The following is a 17,301-nucleotide window of genomic DNA, read 5'->3' as shown; positions in this document are numbered from 1 at the left end:
ACGTGGGCGTGTGTATGTATGTATGTGCGTGTGTGTGTATGGATATGCGCACGCACACACACGCCCATGCACAGAATACCTGCGCATCCATTCCGCTTCAATTGCTCTACCTCGGCCCCCTCTCCCCCTTTTTTTTTGCCGTTGAAAGATTCCCCTGCAGGAGCCTCCTTCCCAGCCTCCGAGGGGCCACTCGCCACCGGCTTCCTGCCCTCCGATGGGCAGGCGGGTGTGGGGGGGAACAGCTGCCCTCCCCCCCCTTCACAGGCTTCTATTTCGTTCTGCTGTCCAGGGGAAACAGGAAGAGAACGACGTGGTGGAGAAGCTCAGCCTTTTCCTGGACTTGCTGCAGTCTTATAAAGTGAGTCCGGCGGTCCACCGACCCATGGGGGAAGGGGAGGGAGAGAGAGAGAGAGAGAGAAAGGCTGGGACACGGCTGGGGGCTGAAGGGGAAGCGGGAGGGTCCAAAAGAGGAGAGGAGAGGAATGAAAATGATGAAAGATGGGTGGATGGAGAGAGGGAGAGAGATGATAGATAGACAGACAGACAGATAAAAATACAAATAGAGATGATTGATAGACAGACAGACATAGATAGACAGATAGAGAGGAAGAGATAGATATACAGATAGATAGATAGAGATAGATAGATAGGTAGATAGATAGACAGACAGACCCACAGACAGACATAGACTGATAAGATAGAGAGAAAGGGATAGATATACAGATAGATAGATAGAGATAGATAGAGATAGATAGATAAGTAGATAGATAGACAGACAGACCCACAGACAGACATAGACTGATAAGATAGAGAGGAAGAGATATATATAGCAGAGATAGACAGACTGAAAGATGATAGAGAGGAGATAGACAGATATACAGATAGAGAGATAGACAGAGATAGATAGACAGACATAGAGTGATAGGTGTGAGAGAGGAAGAGATAGACAGATATACACATAGATAGATATAGATAGACAGGGATAGATAGACATAGACTGATAGGAGAGAGACAGGCAGGCAGGCAGGCAGGCAGGCATGATAAAGAAAGAGGTAGACGTAGTTAGACAGACATAGACACAGCTGGACAAGAGAGAGAGAGAGAGATCTAGGGAGAGCTAGAGAGAGACAGAGGCAGGCAGATTGAGAGACGATAGATAGAATGAGCCCCCTTATGTTACCTGCTTCTTCCGCCTGTGTGGCAGGATCTGTGCGAGAGGCACGAGAAGGGTGTGTTGCACAAACACCAGCGGGCTCTGCACAAGTACAGCGTGATGAAGAAGCAGATGTTGAGTGCCACAGTGCAGAACAAGGAGCCCGAGTCGGTGGAGCAGCTGGAATCCCGGATTGTGGAGGTGAGAACAGCCTCTCCGCTCGGGCTGGCCGACCCAGGGGGAAGGCCTGGAGGGACCTTGCTGCCTCCTGAAAGTGACGGGCTCTCTCCGTCTTTCGTGTTTTTGATCCAAGAAGAGAACATTGGCAATGATAAAGGCCCAGTGAGGTTGGAGAAGCTGAAGCAACTTTGGGGAGTTTTCTGAGGCTTCTGGGGTTGGGGAAGAAGATGGGGGGCTTGGGGGGGGGATGAGGCCTTGGGTGGAGATGATAGCTTGAGTCTCTCCAAGGCGCTAGTCTAACCTCCCTTCCTTTCTCCTTCCCCTTCTTTTCTTCTGTCTCCTCTGCCTCCTTTCTTCCCCTTCTCTCCCTTCTCCCTTTCTTTTCTTCTGTCTCCTCCTCCTCTTCTTCCCCCCTTCCCCTTCCTCTCTTCTGTCTCCTTTTTCCTCTAATTCTCCTTCTCTTCCTACTCCTTTCCCTCCTCCTACTCCTGTCTCCTTTTCCGTCTTCTTCTTCCTCCTCCCCTTCCTCCTCCTCCTCCCCGTTTTCTCTTCTTCTCCTCTCCCATGTCCTTCCCCCCTTTCTGTTTCTTCTTCTCCCCTCCCTTCCTCCCCTCTTCTCCTCCCCCTCTTTTCTTCTTCTTCTCCCCTCCCTTCTCCTTTCCCTCTTTCTCCTCCTCCTCCTTCTCTTCCTCCCCCCCTCCCCATCAGCAAGAGAACGCAATCTTGACCATGGAGCATCGTAACTACTTCTCCCTCTACTGCCTTCACCAAGAGACTCAGCTCATCCACATTTACCTTCCGCTCACCTCTCACATCTTGGGGGCCTTTGTCAACTCGCAGATCCAGGGCCACAAAGAGGTGAGTGCTTTCCAGGCTGCGCGCATTCCTCTGTGTGTGTGTGTGTGTGTGTGTGTGTGTGTGTGTGTTCAAAGTAACGCCCCAACGAAAGAAGAGTCCGAGGCTTAAGTTTCCTCAAAGTCCCATTTTATTAGAGATGTCATGTTGGCACATCTGGGAAAACCCGAATCTGAAAGCTTCCAGGTTCTACCCACCCAAAAGAAAGTCCAAATCCCTGCCCAGCACCCACATGTCCATCACACGGTCCAATCAGAGCACCATCCAAAACTGGAGATGCCTCCCAGTCACCTCTTCGCAGCTTCAGGGCCAGATGACCTTGACTTTCTGAGAAAGAACGTTGTTATGGCTACATATCACCCATACGCCATATAATCCCCCCCCTCCCATTTTCCCACAGTAGAAAGTGTGGCAGGCCGGAAGGCCCAATGGAAAAGGTGGCTTCCAGGTCTGACGTTGTGTCCGTCCCCACCAGCTGGCATGTCTGGCCGGCTCTTGAATTCCTCTCGCTTGTTTTCCTCAAGCCACCAAGGGCCCCTCTGTAAATGTTGGAGGACATCTTCTGAAGATGTTTCCTTGCCCTTCTGCTGACCACTCCTGCCTCTCTCCTTCCCTTCCTGCAGATGAGCAAAGTCTGGAACGAACTGAAGCCCAAGCTGAGCTGCCTCTTTGCAGGAAGCAGCGACGTGTTGATGCTCCCCTTGTCTGCTCAAGAGGACAATTTCCTTCCCAGTTAATGTTTCTGGGATTCAGGATGGGAGGAGCTGGAAGGAAAGGAAAGCTGCCCCTTAATGACACTTAACCGCACCTATCCAGGTATTCTTCTCTTGGCAAATCCTAGCTTTGCCTCCCACAGCCTGATTTGAGGTGGGCGGGGCGGTTCTCCACAATCTCCAATACGTAGAGATGTGGTTTTTTTTTTTTAAAGACTCTTTTTTGTGTTTTGTCATTTTTAACATCAACTGTGAAGGCTCAACAACAGCCCTTTGGGCAGGTTTGGGGATGGGGGCCTGCCCCCTGTCAAAAGTGACCCACTCTACTCCAGGAAAAAAGCCCATAATTCCATGGGGAATTAGGGCCGGGCAGCCAATATATGTGCCATCGATTTAAGTTTCCTTAAAAAGAATTCTGAGCGAAGTGACCATCGTGAGTGTTTTCTTCTTTCTTCTTTTGTTTTGAAAAGCCAGATGTTTCAATGGAACAGAAGTGTAACTTTAGGGACACATACGATAGTGGCCAAATTGTGGAAACCTTTTGGGAAAAGTGTACAGTATTTTTGAGGTTTGATGGCTAACAATACCACTTCTTTTGGGGTAAGTACCGTAAAATTATATATCAATGGAAGGATAATTAAATCAGGAATGTAATGCAATAACCTTTGTGAAGCATTTGCTATTAGAATAGGATTTATAAAGAGGAAAAGTGAGACACGTAGAAAAAAACGAGATAAATTATTATCACCATGTCAGTTAATACTTAGTTGGGTAACCTTTAGCAGGAATGATGGCCTTATAACATCTTCCCACGGAGTGAACCAAGTCTTTTAGTTCTGCAGCTGTTACAATGTGAAACCAAGGTTGAATGATTGCTTCTATTAACTGGGTTTTATTGCGGCTATATTTGTCTATAACGTTTCATACAATACAGATAATTGAACAAACTTTGTTGCATTGCATTCTTGATTAAACTATCTTTCCATTGATATCTAATTTTATGGTACTACTCAAAAGAAAAGTGGTGTTATTAGCCATCAAACCTCAAAAATACTTTCCCCAAACAATTTTGGCCACTATTGTATGCTTCAACAGTAGATGGGTGGCTATGTGACTCCATGCCACGTAAGGAATGGCCAGCTGCCTCACAGAGGACTAGACTCATGAATTCATCTCTCAAAACACACTTCCAGCCTCTCAAACCTCTTAGAACTGCAGATAGTTCTGTAGTTCTGACTTGTGCCAGAATTGTTTAATGGCCACTTGAACAGACTTTCTAAAAGCCATTTAATGATGTAGCAAATTCCTTCAACAAGAAGTGATGTGTGATGGACCAAACCCAAATGGCTAACACTGTTTACCCAGATCTGGTACACAGGAGCGCATCTCAACAATGTGCTGGCTGACAGTCGCCGGATAATAGTTGGCATCTGATAGGCTTCCAATAACAAGTTTGTGCCCAGCATTTGCATAAGTCAATCCTTCTCACGTGTATACCTCATACCTACGAGATGGGATGTTGTGCCTTGCTCTAATGTTTCTCAACCTTGGCCACTTTAATAGCCATAGCACCTAAGACTTATATACCTCTTTACAGTGCTTTTACAGCCCTCTCTAAGCAGTTTACAGAGTCGTCCTCTTGCCCCCAACAATCTGGGTCCTCATTTTACCCACCTTGGAAAGATGGAAGGCTGAGTCAACCTTGAGTTGGTCAGGATCGAACTGCTGACAGTCTGCAGAGTTAGCTTGTAATACTGCATTCTAACCACTGTGCCACCAAGGTCCTCCCTCCCTCCCTTCTTTCCCACTTAGCAATAACACTTAGACTTCACGGTGCTTTTACAGCCCTCTCTAAGCGGTTTACCCAACAATCTGGGTCCTCATTTTACCCACCTCGGAAGATGGAAGGCTGAGTCAACCTTGAGCCTGGTGAGACTCAAACTGCTGGCAGCCGACAGTCAGGAGAAGTAGCTGATGGGTTGACTTCAACTCCCAGAATTCCCCAACCAGTCACATTGGTGGGGAATTCTGGGAGCTGAAGTCCAACAAGTCGTAAAGGGGCCAAGACTGAGACTCTCTGTTGTAAAGATTACTTCGTAGCATCCACGGGGGCCCGTACATTCCTTCTCCTGTCTGTTGATGTTCCTCCTCAAAGCTCTGCAAAGCTTGGCTGAACGTGGTGACCAGCTAAACATCGTGCCTTACTCCAATATAGGTTTTAAAAACCTCTCTAGACAATCGCCTTACTAATAAAAATGAACCTGCCTTAACTTCAGAGCCTCGGGTTAAGTTGTCCCAGGGCTACCAGCCCTGAGGTTATCTCCAGTAAAAGGAGAAATTGTCGTTTAGTTCATGCCTAGTCAAATAAATAAATCACAGCTGTCGAAAGCTTGTTCTGGATGAAAACAAAATGCTACAACTGCTGCAAGGAAAGCCACTTTTTCTCTACAAGAAAACAGAAGGCCATGAAGTTCATTTGGGAGGGAAGATCTATTTAAAGTGGGACCACAGAACAATTATTTTTTGTTTTTAGCAAGATGATTTAAGGCTCCGGGACAAAAGGAGTCATCTGAAGGGACCGAACGCCAAATTCTCAGGAAAGGACATTTTGTCTTTTTTGTGTTTTTCCAAGACACGGGGTGTGGGTTGTTTGGGGTTTGGTGGGTGGGCTTCCTCCAGCCTCCTGGCCTTTAATCTAACATTTGTAAGAGAGGTCTCCGCTTTGCAAAAAGTATTGCGTGTGTTTTTTTAAAAACAAAAAAACAAAGCACTTTATAAAACGGCAAAATGTCTTTATTCCCACTTGGTAGACTTCAGTAAATGGTTTATGGAGTCTTGACATCCCACAAGCCCCCTGCCCCAAAAGTTGCAAAAAAGATCTTATTTGTAAGAAGAGAAATGTAAAACTCTTTATTAAAAGCTTGAAAGTTTATTTTAAGTGAAACCCATTTATGTACGATCAAAGCGTTTTTTTTCTTTCTTCATGGTGTTGAAGACAGCCTGACATTTCTTCTTCTGGTTTGACCGTATTTTTCCGTAATTTAGTATTTATTGATCACGGAACACATTTCTGTATATGAGCAAGTAGTTTTGAGGGTTTTTTTTTCACCCCTAGAACCTATACACGCGTGTCAGAGGTGGCATGCCACACCCTCTCTGGTGGCACGAGACTTTGCCCTAGTTCAGCTTTGCCGTGCATGCCCATGCGCCTCCCACCAGCCAGCTGGTCTTTGGGTCTGCTGTGCATGCATGGGGGGAGGGGGGGAGCATGTGCAGGAGGAGAGGAACGCAGGGGGCAAGGCTCGTGGGGGGGGTGCACACACATACATGGGGGGGCACATGCACGGATTGCATTTTGGGGTTTCGGGTATGCACATGCCTTCATAGGCGCACATGCGCGCTTTGGGCACTCGGTCCGGATAACGTTAGCCATTCCTGTCCTAGAAAGTCAACCATCCACGGATTTGGCAGAAGAATTGCGTTGCTACACAGCCGGCAGTGGTTTCTTCCCTGCCAGGATGTCCTTTATCCTGCCTCTGTCAGGAAATCCTCCTTCCATTCCTTCTTCCATCTTCTCCACCTCCTTCAGGGTATATTCTAAGATCGTCTCCTGCCCCTGAAACTTAAAGTAGCCCAGGAAATATTTTCTCTGGAGCAGGAGAGGAAACCAATAGATATCATCTGGCCACATCTCCTTGAAAGGGATCTTGTCCACGTCGAACCACTGTGGGCGCATTTCTGTAACGGGGAGAAACAAGGTACAGCTGGTTCTTGACTTCTAACCACAATTGTGCGTGTGAAATTTCTGTCGTTAAGCGTGGCGGTTGTTAAAGCGAGTCACGGCCGAGTTTATGACCTTTTTTTTTTTTTTGCCATGGTTGCTAAGTCAAATCACTGCGGCTGTTGAATCATGACTTTGTTAAGTGAATCAGACTTCCCTGCTTTGCTTGTTGGAAGATCACAAATGATGATCTTATCTCTCTCTCCCCCTCCCTCCCTCCCTCTCTCTGCCTCTCTCCCCCTCCCTCCCTCTCTCTGCCTCTCTCTCTCCCCCTTCCTCCCTCTCTCTCTGCCTCTCTCTCCCCCCCTCCCTCCCTCTCTCTGCCTCTCCCCCTCCCTCCCTCTCTCTGCCTCTCTCTCTCCCCCTCCCTCCCTCTCCCCCTCCCTCTCTCTGCCTCTCTCTCTCCCGCTCCCTCTCTCTCCCTCTCCCTCCCTCTCTCTGCCTCTCTCTCTCCCCCTCCCTCCCTCTCTCTCCCCCTCCCTCCCTCTCGCACACACACCCTCTGGAGGTTGCAACACTTGTAAAGTTGCAATGATAATGCGATGGAATTTTGGAAAAAGTGCAGAGAAGAGCAACTGGGTCCTCGTTATTAGGGTGATTAAAGGCCTGGAGACTAAGACAGGAAGAAGGGTTGCAGGAATGAGGTTTGGCTAGTCTAGAGGAGAGAAGGACCAGGGGGAACATCGTAGCAGCATTCCAGTATTTGACAGGCTGCTCCAAAGAAGAGGGTGTGTGTGTCTCCCTATTCCCCAAAGCATCTGAAGTCAGGACAAGAAGAGACGGAAATGGAAACTAATCACGGAGCAACTTGGAATTAAGGAGAAACTTCCTAACAGTGGGGACAATTAATCAGTGGAACAGCTTGCCACTAGAAGTGGGTACTCCATCCCTGGAGGTTTTTAAGGAGAGATTGGACAGGCCCTTGTCTGAAATGGCATAGGCTCTCCTGCTTTAGCAAGGGGGCTGGACTAGAAGACCTCCCGGGTGCCTTCCCGCTCTATTCTGATCGATTGAACCCTGCCAGTGTGATATACACACACAAGATTAAAAACAAAACTCACAGCGGCAGCTTGGATCACGTTGTTATGGATGGAGGCCAGCTTGACTCTGCTGCCCAGATCTTGCAGGCTTCCCTAACTGCTAGCGCTCCCACCCATTTTCCTACCGTCACTTTCGGTGGGCTCTCCGTGGAAACTGTCAGCGCGAAAGATGTGGACTTCCATCAGCTCCGAGTTTCCTACAAACTCAAAGGCAATCTGACCCACTTTCTGTAAAGTGTCCACGGTCAAACTGCTTTCTTCCTGGAGCTCCCTGGAAATAAGGGAACAAAAGAGTTTGGGAAAGTGGAGGGTTAGGTTCCCACGTTCCTTCTCACCTCGGGGTGCTTCCTTCAATGCTGGTCCTAACTCTGCAGTCGTTCATTTTTAAACTGTTTTCTTTGGAAGGACAATAGGATCAGGGCGAAGGTGCGCTATTGGTCTTCCAACTGGGAACAAGTTTTTAATACAGATAGGCCAGGAGGGCAGTATGTCTATCATCTTTTCTTTCTTTCTCTCTTCCTTCTCTTTTTCTTTCTCTCTTCCTCCCTCCCTCCTTTTTCTTTCTTTTTCCCTCCCTCTTTTCTTTATTTATTCCATCTTTCTTTCTTTCTCTGCCTCCCTCCCTCCTTTTTTCTTTCTTTCTCTGTTCCTCCCTCCCTCTTCTTTCTTTCTTTCTTTGTTCCTCCCTCCCTCTTCTTCCTTCCTTCCTTCCTTCCTTTCCTTTTCCTCTCTCTTCTTTCTTTCTTTGTCAAACAAAAAATTACAAATTTGCACGAACAAAATGAAAAAGAAAATAAAAGGTGACAGGGACACTAGACACATTAGTGCACTCACACGAACCCCTTAAATGCAGAGTGATGTCCACAGACCTCCAGTCAAGAATGAAAGGAGTGAAAATCAGTAGCTGAGACAACAGAATCGGGTAAAATATTCCAGACTTTGACACGGCCCAGGGAGCACGTGTGGCTTAAGGGATGCTATGGACGAAGGCACCTTTTGCTTTGAATTGTGCGTCTATGTTTACTTCTCTTTGTCACATTCTCATCATGCGCTAAATAATAATGGGTGAAATGACTCCCAGGTGATGAAACACAGTGACTCCGCACCCATTTGTGGCCTCTCCCAAAACATTCCCCGAAGCCATTTCACCAATTTTTAATTTAACACAGCCCAGCGTCTAGGCGAGTCCCTCTGCTCGGCCGATGATTGAGCTAAAAAACCCAAGTCAAAAGAAAAGAAAAGAAAAAACATCCATCCAGCATCAATCATCCCAACTCCATTTGGCCCACAGAGCAGAAGCGGAGCAAGTCACAAGGGTGGTGTTGTGCAATTCCAAAACTGCAATCACGAGCCTCTTCCAAAGAATTGGAGAAGAATTGGCTGTGGATGCATTTCGTTGTCCTCTCACCTTCGGGCTGCCTGCTCCACCGTCTCCCCCAGCTGCACCTTTCCCCCAAAGCCGTTCCAGAGGCCAGCTCCAAAGCCGCGCTTCTTCATGCCCAGCAGGATGCGCTGCGGCTGCATCACCAACACCAACGTGTACACCTTGGTGGTCAGCATGCTGCACCCTAGGTCAAGAAGGGGGAGGGGGAAGCATCAAGGGGCAAATCCACAGAGATTTTGCAGGAAGCTCCAGCAGGTTGCAAGAGAGGGGGAGAGAAAAGGGAGGGCCGAGTTAGCTGGCGCTATGCTTTGCAAGCGGGAAAGGAATATGGCCAAACCACTGGAAAAAGATAAGACATCTGGAGCATCTTTAAATGCTCCAATATATTCTACTTCACCTAAACGCAACTTGCTGGGAAGGAAGGAAGGAAGGAAGGAGAGATGAAATGAGACGAAGGAAGGAAGGAAAAGGAAGAGATGAAATGAGACGAAGGAAGGAATGAAATGAGAGGAAGGAAAGAGAAGGTAAAATGAGAGATGAAGGAGAATGTGAAAGGAACAAAGGGTGAGAAAGAGGAAGGGAAGGAAGGAAATTGCTCATCTTCTGGACCAGCGTTTCTCAATCTCAGCAGCTTAAAAATGGGTGGACTTCAACTCCCAGAATTCCCCAGCCAGCATGCTTTCACATGCATGGGTTTCCACCCCCATGAAGACTCCATGGAAGGTTCCCCCCCTCCCCCCAGCCAACTTCTCGCTTTGAAACTCCAGCCACGCGTTGCCTGTAAGGAGGAAAAAGATGCAAAGCGCCACTCCTCCTGCAACAACCCTGCACAGAAGCCCTGGATCTCCCCTCCCTCTCTTTCTTCCTCGCCCTCCCTGCTGATTCTGCCAAAGGCAGGCCTGATAACAGAATTTATTTATTTGTTTGTTTGTCAACAAGTACAAGGGAACAAGTATGAAAACACATGAAAAAAATGGCACAAATAAATGGAGGTAAATAAGCAAAACATAGCCATCAGCACAGAAAAAGAGTACCTGTAAATGGGACAGTAGGACAGGGGGAAGAGGAGAAGGGAGGAGAACCCAGGCCCTACAGAGAGGCGACCCCCTCCCCAACGCGATCCTCGCAAACCTGAAAGGAACCAAGCGCGTCTCGGGTGCAATTGGAAAACAAAGCAAAACACGTGCAGGGGCAACGGAACGTAGGAGACGGAGCGGCGTTTCCGGGGGGGGGATGATTGTGGATGTCGGACTCGGTGTAACCCGCAAAGTGTCCCCCCATATCCCGGAAGTGGCCGGAGACACCATGAGCCGGTGAGTGGCGCCGAACGCAACCAGAGGTCTCCCCCCCTCCCCCAATTCCCGCTTCCAATGCTCGGGGCTGGAGAGGGTGTGTGTGTGTGTGTCTCATGAATTAGTCTTGCCAAGATCCCCTCGCCCCTTTTCCTTGGGTGGACTGAGAGGCCTTTTCATCATGGCTGTTTAATTGCAGCTCTTCCTCTTTGCCTGCCCAGGTCATTTCCGCATCATGGAGCAGCGTCACTCTGGGGATTGTGGGAGTTGGAAGCATGCCGGCTGGGGAATTCTGGGAGTTGAAGTGCACCTACTTTAAAGTTGCTGAGATGGAGAAATGCTGGTCCAGAAGATAGCAACAATTTCCTTCCTTCCTTCCTTCCTTCCTTCCTTCCTTCCTTCCTTCCTTCCTTCCTTCCTTCCTTCCTTCCTTCCTTCCTTCCTCATTTCCATTTCCTTCAATCCTTCTCTCTTTTCTTCCCTCCCTCCCTTCCTTCCTATTTCATTACCTACCTACTTCCTTCCTTCCTTCCTTCCTTCCTTCCTTCCTCATTTCCATTTCCTTCAATCCTTCTCTCTTTTCTTCCCTCCCTCCCTTCCTTCCTATTTCATTACCTACCTACTTCCTTCCTTCCTTCCTTCCTTCCTTTCATTTTCCTTCCTCTCATTTCATTTCCTTCCTTTCTTCATTTCCATTTCCTTCCATTCTTCTCTTTTTTCCTTCCCTCCTTCCTTCCTCTTATTTCATTGCCTTCCTTCCTTCCTTCCATTTCCTCCATCCTTCCTTCCATTTCATTTCCCTCCATTCTTCTCTCATTTCCTCCCTCCCTTTCTCTTCATTCCCTCCCTTCCATTTCCTCCTTCCTTTCCTTTTTCTTTCATCCATCCATCCATCCATCCATCCATCCATCCTGCTAATTTTCAGCAATTCCACTGCTTTTTCTCCTTTGCAGACATCAGCTGCTGCCCATCCTTTTACTCCGGATCCAGAAAATCCACACAACGGGGCAACACCTGAAATCCAAAACTGGGGCAGAGCATCGTTGGCTGGAGAGACATTTCCGAGACCCGTTTGTGAAGAGAGCCAAAGAGAGGAACTATCGTTGCCGAAGTGCCTTCAAATTGCTGGAGATTGACGACAAACATCACCTCTTTCGGCCTGGGCTGCATGTTCTCGACTGTGGCACAGCCCCTGGAGCCTGGGCCCAGGTTGCTGTTGAAAGGGTCAATGCCGCAGGATCTGGTGAGTGGATGCCCAAGGCTGCTGGTTTGCAACCTGCTCTAAGCCAGCCATACTGTGGTTTGGTTTGTTTGGGATGGTGTCACTTTTTACTTTCTGTCTGACTCATGGCTTCTGATGGAGTATTCTTCACTGTAAGGGAATATGGGCAGAAATATGGATTGATTGGGGAAAGAGGGATTGGCCCAAAGTCACCCAGTTGGCTTTCATGCCTAAGGCGGAATTAGAACTCACCGTCTCCTGAGAATTGGCACCAAAGTCACCCAGCTGACTTTCATGTCTAAAGTGGAACTAAAATTTCCCTTCTCCTGGTGATTGGCACCAAAGTCACCCAGCTGGTTTTCATGTTTAAGGCAGGACTAGAACTCACACTTAAAGCTCTGTAAGACCTCCATTCTTCAATTCTAATTTTTGGTTTAACACCGACATCAGGTTCATCCCGTTGAATTTCCATAAATAACTTTAGCTTTCTGACATTGCTCCATTCTAACTGCCTTGTTGCTCTTTACGTTTTAAAAACACTTCCTTGTTATGTTTGTAATTTTGTGTCTCTCTTCCTCTATTTTTTCAATCCTCACATTTTTCTTAGCCTGGATATTTCTTTCCAACCGTAACTATAGCCAGTGCTAGAATAGAGTGGTCTGTGTGGTAAAATTCCCAATAATGGGAGGGACAAACATATTTTGGGGCATCTTTCCAGATTGATGCCACATTCTCTACTCTCTGCTTGGTGATCAAGAAGCAAAATAACACTGAGGAACTATGCAGATTGGAAGGATATACAGGTAGTCCTTGACTTACAGTAGGTCATTTAGTGACCGTTCAAAGTTACAATGGCCCTTTAAAAAGTGACCTACGACCATTTTCACAGTTACGACTGTTGCGGTATCCCCCTGGTCATGTGATTGAGATTCAGATGTTTGGCAATTGATATTCTGACCAGCAATATTAATGGGGAAACCCGATTAACAAACAGTGTTGCTAACATAATATGTGCAGTGGTTTACTTAACAGCTGTGACAAGAAAGGTTGTAAAATGGGGCAAAACTCACTTAACAAATGTCTCGCTTAGAATTTTTGTTCTTGTAAGTCAAAGCCTGCCTGTATAGCTACAGCTTTGTCCCTCTTAGGATCTACTTTTGGCCTCTCGGAAAACAAAAGTTATATATTTTATGATTCTAATGATCATTATATGAATGGCAGGGATTATTATAATGGCAGGGAAAGCGCCCCAGAGGGAGACCACAGCTGTGATACAAGGATATCTGCAAGAGGGATTTTAAGGCCTTGGGAATGGACATTAACAGCTGGGAAACCTTGACCTCTGACCGTTCAGCTTGGAGGCTAAAGACACAGCATGGCCTTCTCCAATTCAGAGAGATGCTTGTTCAGCAGGCTAAGGCAAAGAGGCAGTCCTGGAACCAGTGAAATCTGGGGGCTGGGCAGGGGACAGAATGCATCTGCCCTCAGTGTGGAAGGATTGCCACTCCCGAATTGGCCTTTTTAGCCACACCAGATGCAGCATTAAGACCTCTTTCCAGAGCACGATACCACCGTATCCTTGAGACTGAAGGATGCCAATGATGATGACATAACGAAACCCAAACTGGAAACGGGGCAGGCACTTACTTCCCTGTCTCAGGTGCCATTAAACCCACAGATCGTGATTGAGAAAGTGGAAGCAAAATGCTGACCTTGTTTGTTTTTGCAAATCCTACCTGTTTTATTGCACTTTGAGCAAACTGGCAGCCTTGGTTAGGAAGTAGCTGGAATATTTCAAAGCTATAAATGTGTTTTTCTGCAGATTCAATTTTTTTTTTCATTCCTGCTTCCTTTGCTGTATGTGAGTGGAGTGGTGGGGGAGGGGGTTGCCTCAGACTTCATAATGTGTCATAAAGTGTGATTGTTTTGGATCGGCCTATTTATATTAATCTTCTTCTATCCAATAAATATTGCCAAGCATGTTTTCCCCCTCCCAAGTATTGACAGTTCATTGCTGGAGAAATTCTTCCCTCCGTTTGAATATGTGCTTTTTTAAAAAAAAAATCTCCACCCGAGGCTTCATTTTAATATTGTGGGTTTTTCCTCTGGGAAATGATAGTGAGAGCAGTCTTGAAAAGCCTCAATTTAATTAATTAATGTCAGGCAAAAGTGCCCTGACAGCAGAAAACGTTACTGTTGGCTGCCTCTGGAGTGGTTTGACGACAGTACAAGACAGTGATTGATGATGAGGATTTCTGAATTATTGATCCTTACAGAAAGCCTTGCTCATAAAAAAAACCTCCTTGTTAGGAAGGTGCTAAAAATAAAATGATTAGAATTGATTAAGAGGCTGGTCATGGGTGACTTTTCACTTTTTTTTTTTAATGCCACAGATAGGGAATGCAGAGTGGTTTTCCTATTTTCCTTGCCAGCCTGTGCAAAGCCTTAGAAAAATCTAGGAACTCTTGTCTGCTAGTGACAAGAGTTCATAGATTTTGCTAAGTCATGGCTTTATTTAGTTCTGCTTTTTGATAAACTGTGGTTTATTGGCTCAACTATGGCTTGTACATTACACATAGCTAAGTCCCAAAGGTGCTTTTCAAGACGCAATTGGACTTTCTTGCTTTATTTCCCCTTGAAGATGTTTTGCTCCTCGTCCAAGAAACTTCGTCAGCTTCTTGGATGAGAAGCAAAATGTTTTCAAGGAAAAAACAACCCAAGAAAGTCCAGTTGCATTTAGAAAAACACCTTTGGGACAACCATGACCTGAATGATTGAGAATCTCCACAGATACATAACTAACAAAATCTTAGCTTAATGCAGTGTGTAAACTCAGCCAAGAAGGTCACGCAATATTTCTATGTAATACGTAAGGGAGTAACAGAGGTGTGTATTATTACCCTTGAGAGGAATATACCAGTTCTTCCCAAAAGCTTTATGGCTTGAACAATCAGTAAGTAGATCATTGACCGCTTGGCATTCCATAGTTTCTAGAAACTGGGCAAGAGCTTTCTGTTAAAAAGTAAGAATTAGCTTATACAGAGCCTTTAAAAAAAAGATTTATTAACGTAGCATTACTTCTGGGTAATAGTGTACACTAAAGTTCCCTCAAGCCACCGTTACAATGGCCGGTGGATTAGTAGATGTATTGCTCTTGTTCATTTGATAATTCAGGGGGCGTAGGTGTCTTTAAAAGCAATTGGACCCAGTTGCTTCATAAATTTGCCTATCCGTGGCTATTATGTGATTTCTAAGATCCCAGGCAATATGTCATTTTACAACAGCTCCTGGAGGAGAACCCTCTAGTGAATGATTTTATCTTTATGTCCTCGGTGCTCTTTTCCTCATAAAAATGACAGAATTTACTCGCCCTTGCATGGGTCATCATTTACCAGCAGTTAAAAAAGGAAAAAACAAAAAACAAAACCACCAGGAAAATGGTTTTCTCCCCTGGAATTCTGACTAAGCATCACGAGTGTCTTTTGGTAAATGTTGATATCCTAATGAAATGTGAGAGTAACCTTGGGGGAGAAAGGGAAGAAAATGCTGCTTGGAAGAAACAATTAGATAAGAGAGGCAGGAGCCCCCAGTTGTTTAACAGTCAGAGGAAAAAAACTTGGAAAGGATCCCTCTTAATTGATCCAGGAGTTAAAATGGGGAGCTGGGAAGTTTGTAACTTCAGATCTAAAAGATCCTGTCAACATAGCCTTTAAATAAAGTAGAATTAGCTTGTCTAGTCGTGTTTCTGTCTAGCTCATTTGGATGGACCGACTAATATTTGGCACCAAGGTGTCAAAAGAAGCCAAGTTTTCTTAACGTTTTCTCTCTTAAACAGTTCTTCTTAGAACCGTTCTTCCACCCATGCAGAGAAAAAAATCCAAATACTGTTTGCCTCAAATGCCAAAATGCGATCTGCAAACTGATTTATGCGGGTCCAGCTCATTTAATTAGTTGAAACCCAGTAGAAAATCAGAAAGGGGGGCTAAATGAGTAAATTCTCTGAACTTGACAACTTTCAGACTTGTGGACTTCAACGACCAGAATTCCCCAGGCTGCCATGTTGGCTGGGGAATTCTAGCTGTTGAAGTCCCCAAGTCTTAAAGTTGCTAAGTTTGGAGATCCCACTATCTCTTTGGCTAACACTGGTTAACTGATGCATAGTTGTAAACTGTAGATGAGGTAACCAGTGTGGTGTCTAGCCAAAGACTCTGAGGCTTCTTTGAAGACTGATGTTGTTAGTTGCGAAGTCATGTCTGACCCATCGCGGCCCCATGGACAACGTTCCTCCAGGTCTTCCTGTCCTCTGCCATCTTCTGGAGTCCATTGAAGCTCACGCCGGCTGCTTCGGTGACTCCATCCAGCCACCTCCTTCTCTGTCATCCCCTTCTTCTTCTTTTGCCCTCCATCATTCCCAGAATGAGGCTCTTCTCCAGGGAGTCCTTCCTTCTCATCAGGTGGCCAAAGTCTTTGAGTTTCCTCTTCAGGATCTGGCCTTCTAAAGAGCAGTCAGGGTTGATCTCCTCTAGGACTGACCGGTTGGATGGCCTTGCAGTCCAAGGGACTCAATGCAGGAGTCTTCTCCAGCACCAGAGTTCAAAGGCCTCCATTCTTTGGCGCTCAGCCTTCCTTATGGTCCAACCTTCACAGCCATCCATTGCAACTGGGAATATCATTGAAGACCGATAAATGCCTTTTAACCTGCTTTTTGTTTCCCCTAGACCCAAAACTTCCCGTCGGCTTTGTCCTCGGAGTTGATCTTCTTCACCTTTTCCCTCTGGAAGGAGCGGTTTTTCTCCCTCACGCCGATATCACAGACCCGGGCACCCACGAGGAGATCCAAACCCTTCTCCCGAAAGGCAAAGCGGACATCATCCTAAGCGACATGGCACCGAACGCCACCGGCATCCGGGAATTCGACCATCAGAAGTTGATTGACCTCTGCCTGTCCCTTCTGGATCTGGCCCGAGGCATTTTGCAGCCAGGAGGGATCCTGCTATGCAAATTCTGGGATGGCAAGGACAGCCACCTCCTCCGAAGCCGGCTGTTGCAAGATTTCCGGGAAGTGAAGACCCTAAAGCCTCAAGCGAGCAGGAAAGAATCGGCCGAGACTTTTTTCTTAGCGAAAACCTACCGAGACATGTCAGATGTGCAGCTGAATAAACTTGAGTAGCTACATCATGCATTCTGTGTGGCATCGCTTAGGATTAAAGTACCAGAAAAGGTTGCAGCAATAGCTGCATTTTCTGTTTGCGGGGTAGTGGTGGTACAGGTTGAAATTTTGCAGGGCTGGTGGAGGTGTGGATTTCTTGGTGCTCTCTGAGCCTGATGGTTTTCTTACAGACGTTTCACAGCCCAACTAGGGAACATTATCAGCTGCTAGAAGGGGGTGGGATTGGAGGAGGAGGACGACGATAACGACTTTGGGGTCCTTGGTGCTCTCTGAGCTTGGTTTTTTTCTTGCAGACCTTTCATGACCCAACTAGGGAACATCATCAGTGCAAACCTCACTCCCTTCTGGCACTGATGATGTTCCCTAGTTGGGTCACGAAACGTCTTTAAGAAAACCATGAAGCTCAGAGAGAATCAAGGGCCCCTGAGCTAAAAAATATATTCCTCAAGTGCTGGAGAAGTTTGTGTACAGTGTTAATTGTAAGTTGCATAAATAAATAACCAATAGGACA

The 17,301-nt window shown here is 46.4% G+C and overlaps 3 protein-coding genes across 5 annotated transcripts in view; 2 read left to right on the top strand and 1 right to left on the bottom strand.

Moving 5' to 3' along the window:
• The window catches only part of SNX8 (sorting nexin 8), a 24,901-nt gene extending 19,052 nt beyond the window's left edge, over positions 1-5,849 (top strand). For both annotated transcript variants that reach the window (XM_081965632.1, XM_081965631.1), the window contains 4 exons: positions 290-358; positions 1,205-1,354; positions 2,042-2,191; positions 2,812-5,849. In XM_081965632.1, the coding sequence (XP_081821758.1) occupies positions 290-358; positions 1,205-1,354; positions 2,042-2,191; positions 2,812-2,925 (483 nt within the window). In that variant the 3' untranslated portion in view covers positions 2,926-5,849. The remainder of the gene's footprint in view (positions 1-289; positions 359-1,204; positions 1,355-2,041; positions 2,192-2,811) is intronic.
• On the bottom strand, positions 5,658-10,319 carry NUDT1 (nudix hydrolase 1). 2 transcript variants are annotated; one of them, XM_081965658.1, is made up of 4 exons: positions 10,238-10,319; positions 9,131-9,290; positions 7,848-7,993; positions 5,658-6,639 (listed from the first exon to the last, which is right to left on the bottom strand). In XM_081965658.1, exons 2-4 carry the CDS (start codon positions 9,280-9,282, stop codon positions 6,386-6,388), a joined length of 552 nt encoding a protein of 183 aa, XP_081821784.1. In that variant the 5' UTR covers positions 9,283-9,290; positions 10,238-10,319; the 3' UTR covers positions 5,658-6,385. The 2 variants fall into 2 exon arrangements, with proteins under 2 accessions (XP_081821784.1, XP_081821785.1); XM_081965659.1 differs by having other exon boundaries at positions 10,141-10,261.
• Positions 10,255-17,301, top strand: MRM2 (mitochondrial rRNA methyltransferase 2). The gene is made up of 3 exons (XM_081965648.1): positions 10,255-10,419; positions 11,352-11,641; positions 16,339-17,301. The coding sequence occupies exons 1-3, from the start codon at positions 10,340-10,342 to the stop codon at positions 16,788-16,790; spliced, it is 822 nt and encodes a 273-aa protein (XP_081821774.1). The 5' UTR covers positions 10,255-10,339; the 3' UTR covers positions 16,791-17,301.

This window comes from Natrix helvetica (genome assembly GCF_964273705.1).
Source record: "Natrix helvetica genome assembly, chromosome: 13".
Lineage (NCBI taxonomy): Eukaryota > Metazoa > Chordata > Lepidosauria > Squamata > Natricidae > Natrix > Natrix helvetica.
This window is presented reverse-complemented; position numbering and strand designations above follow the sequence as displayed.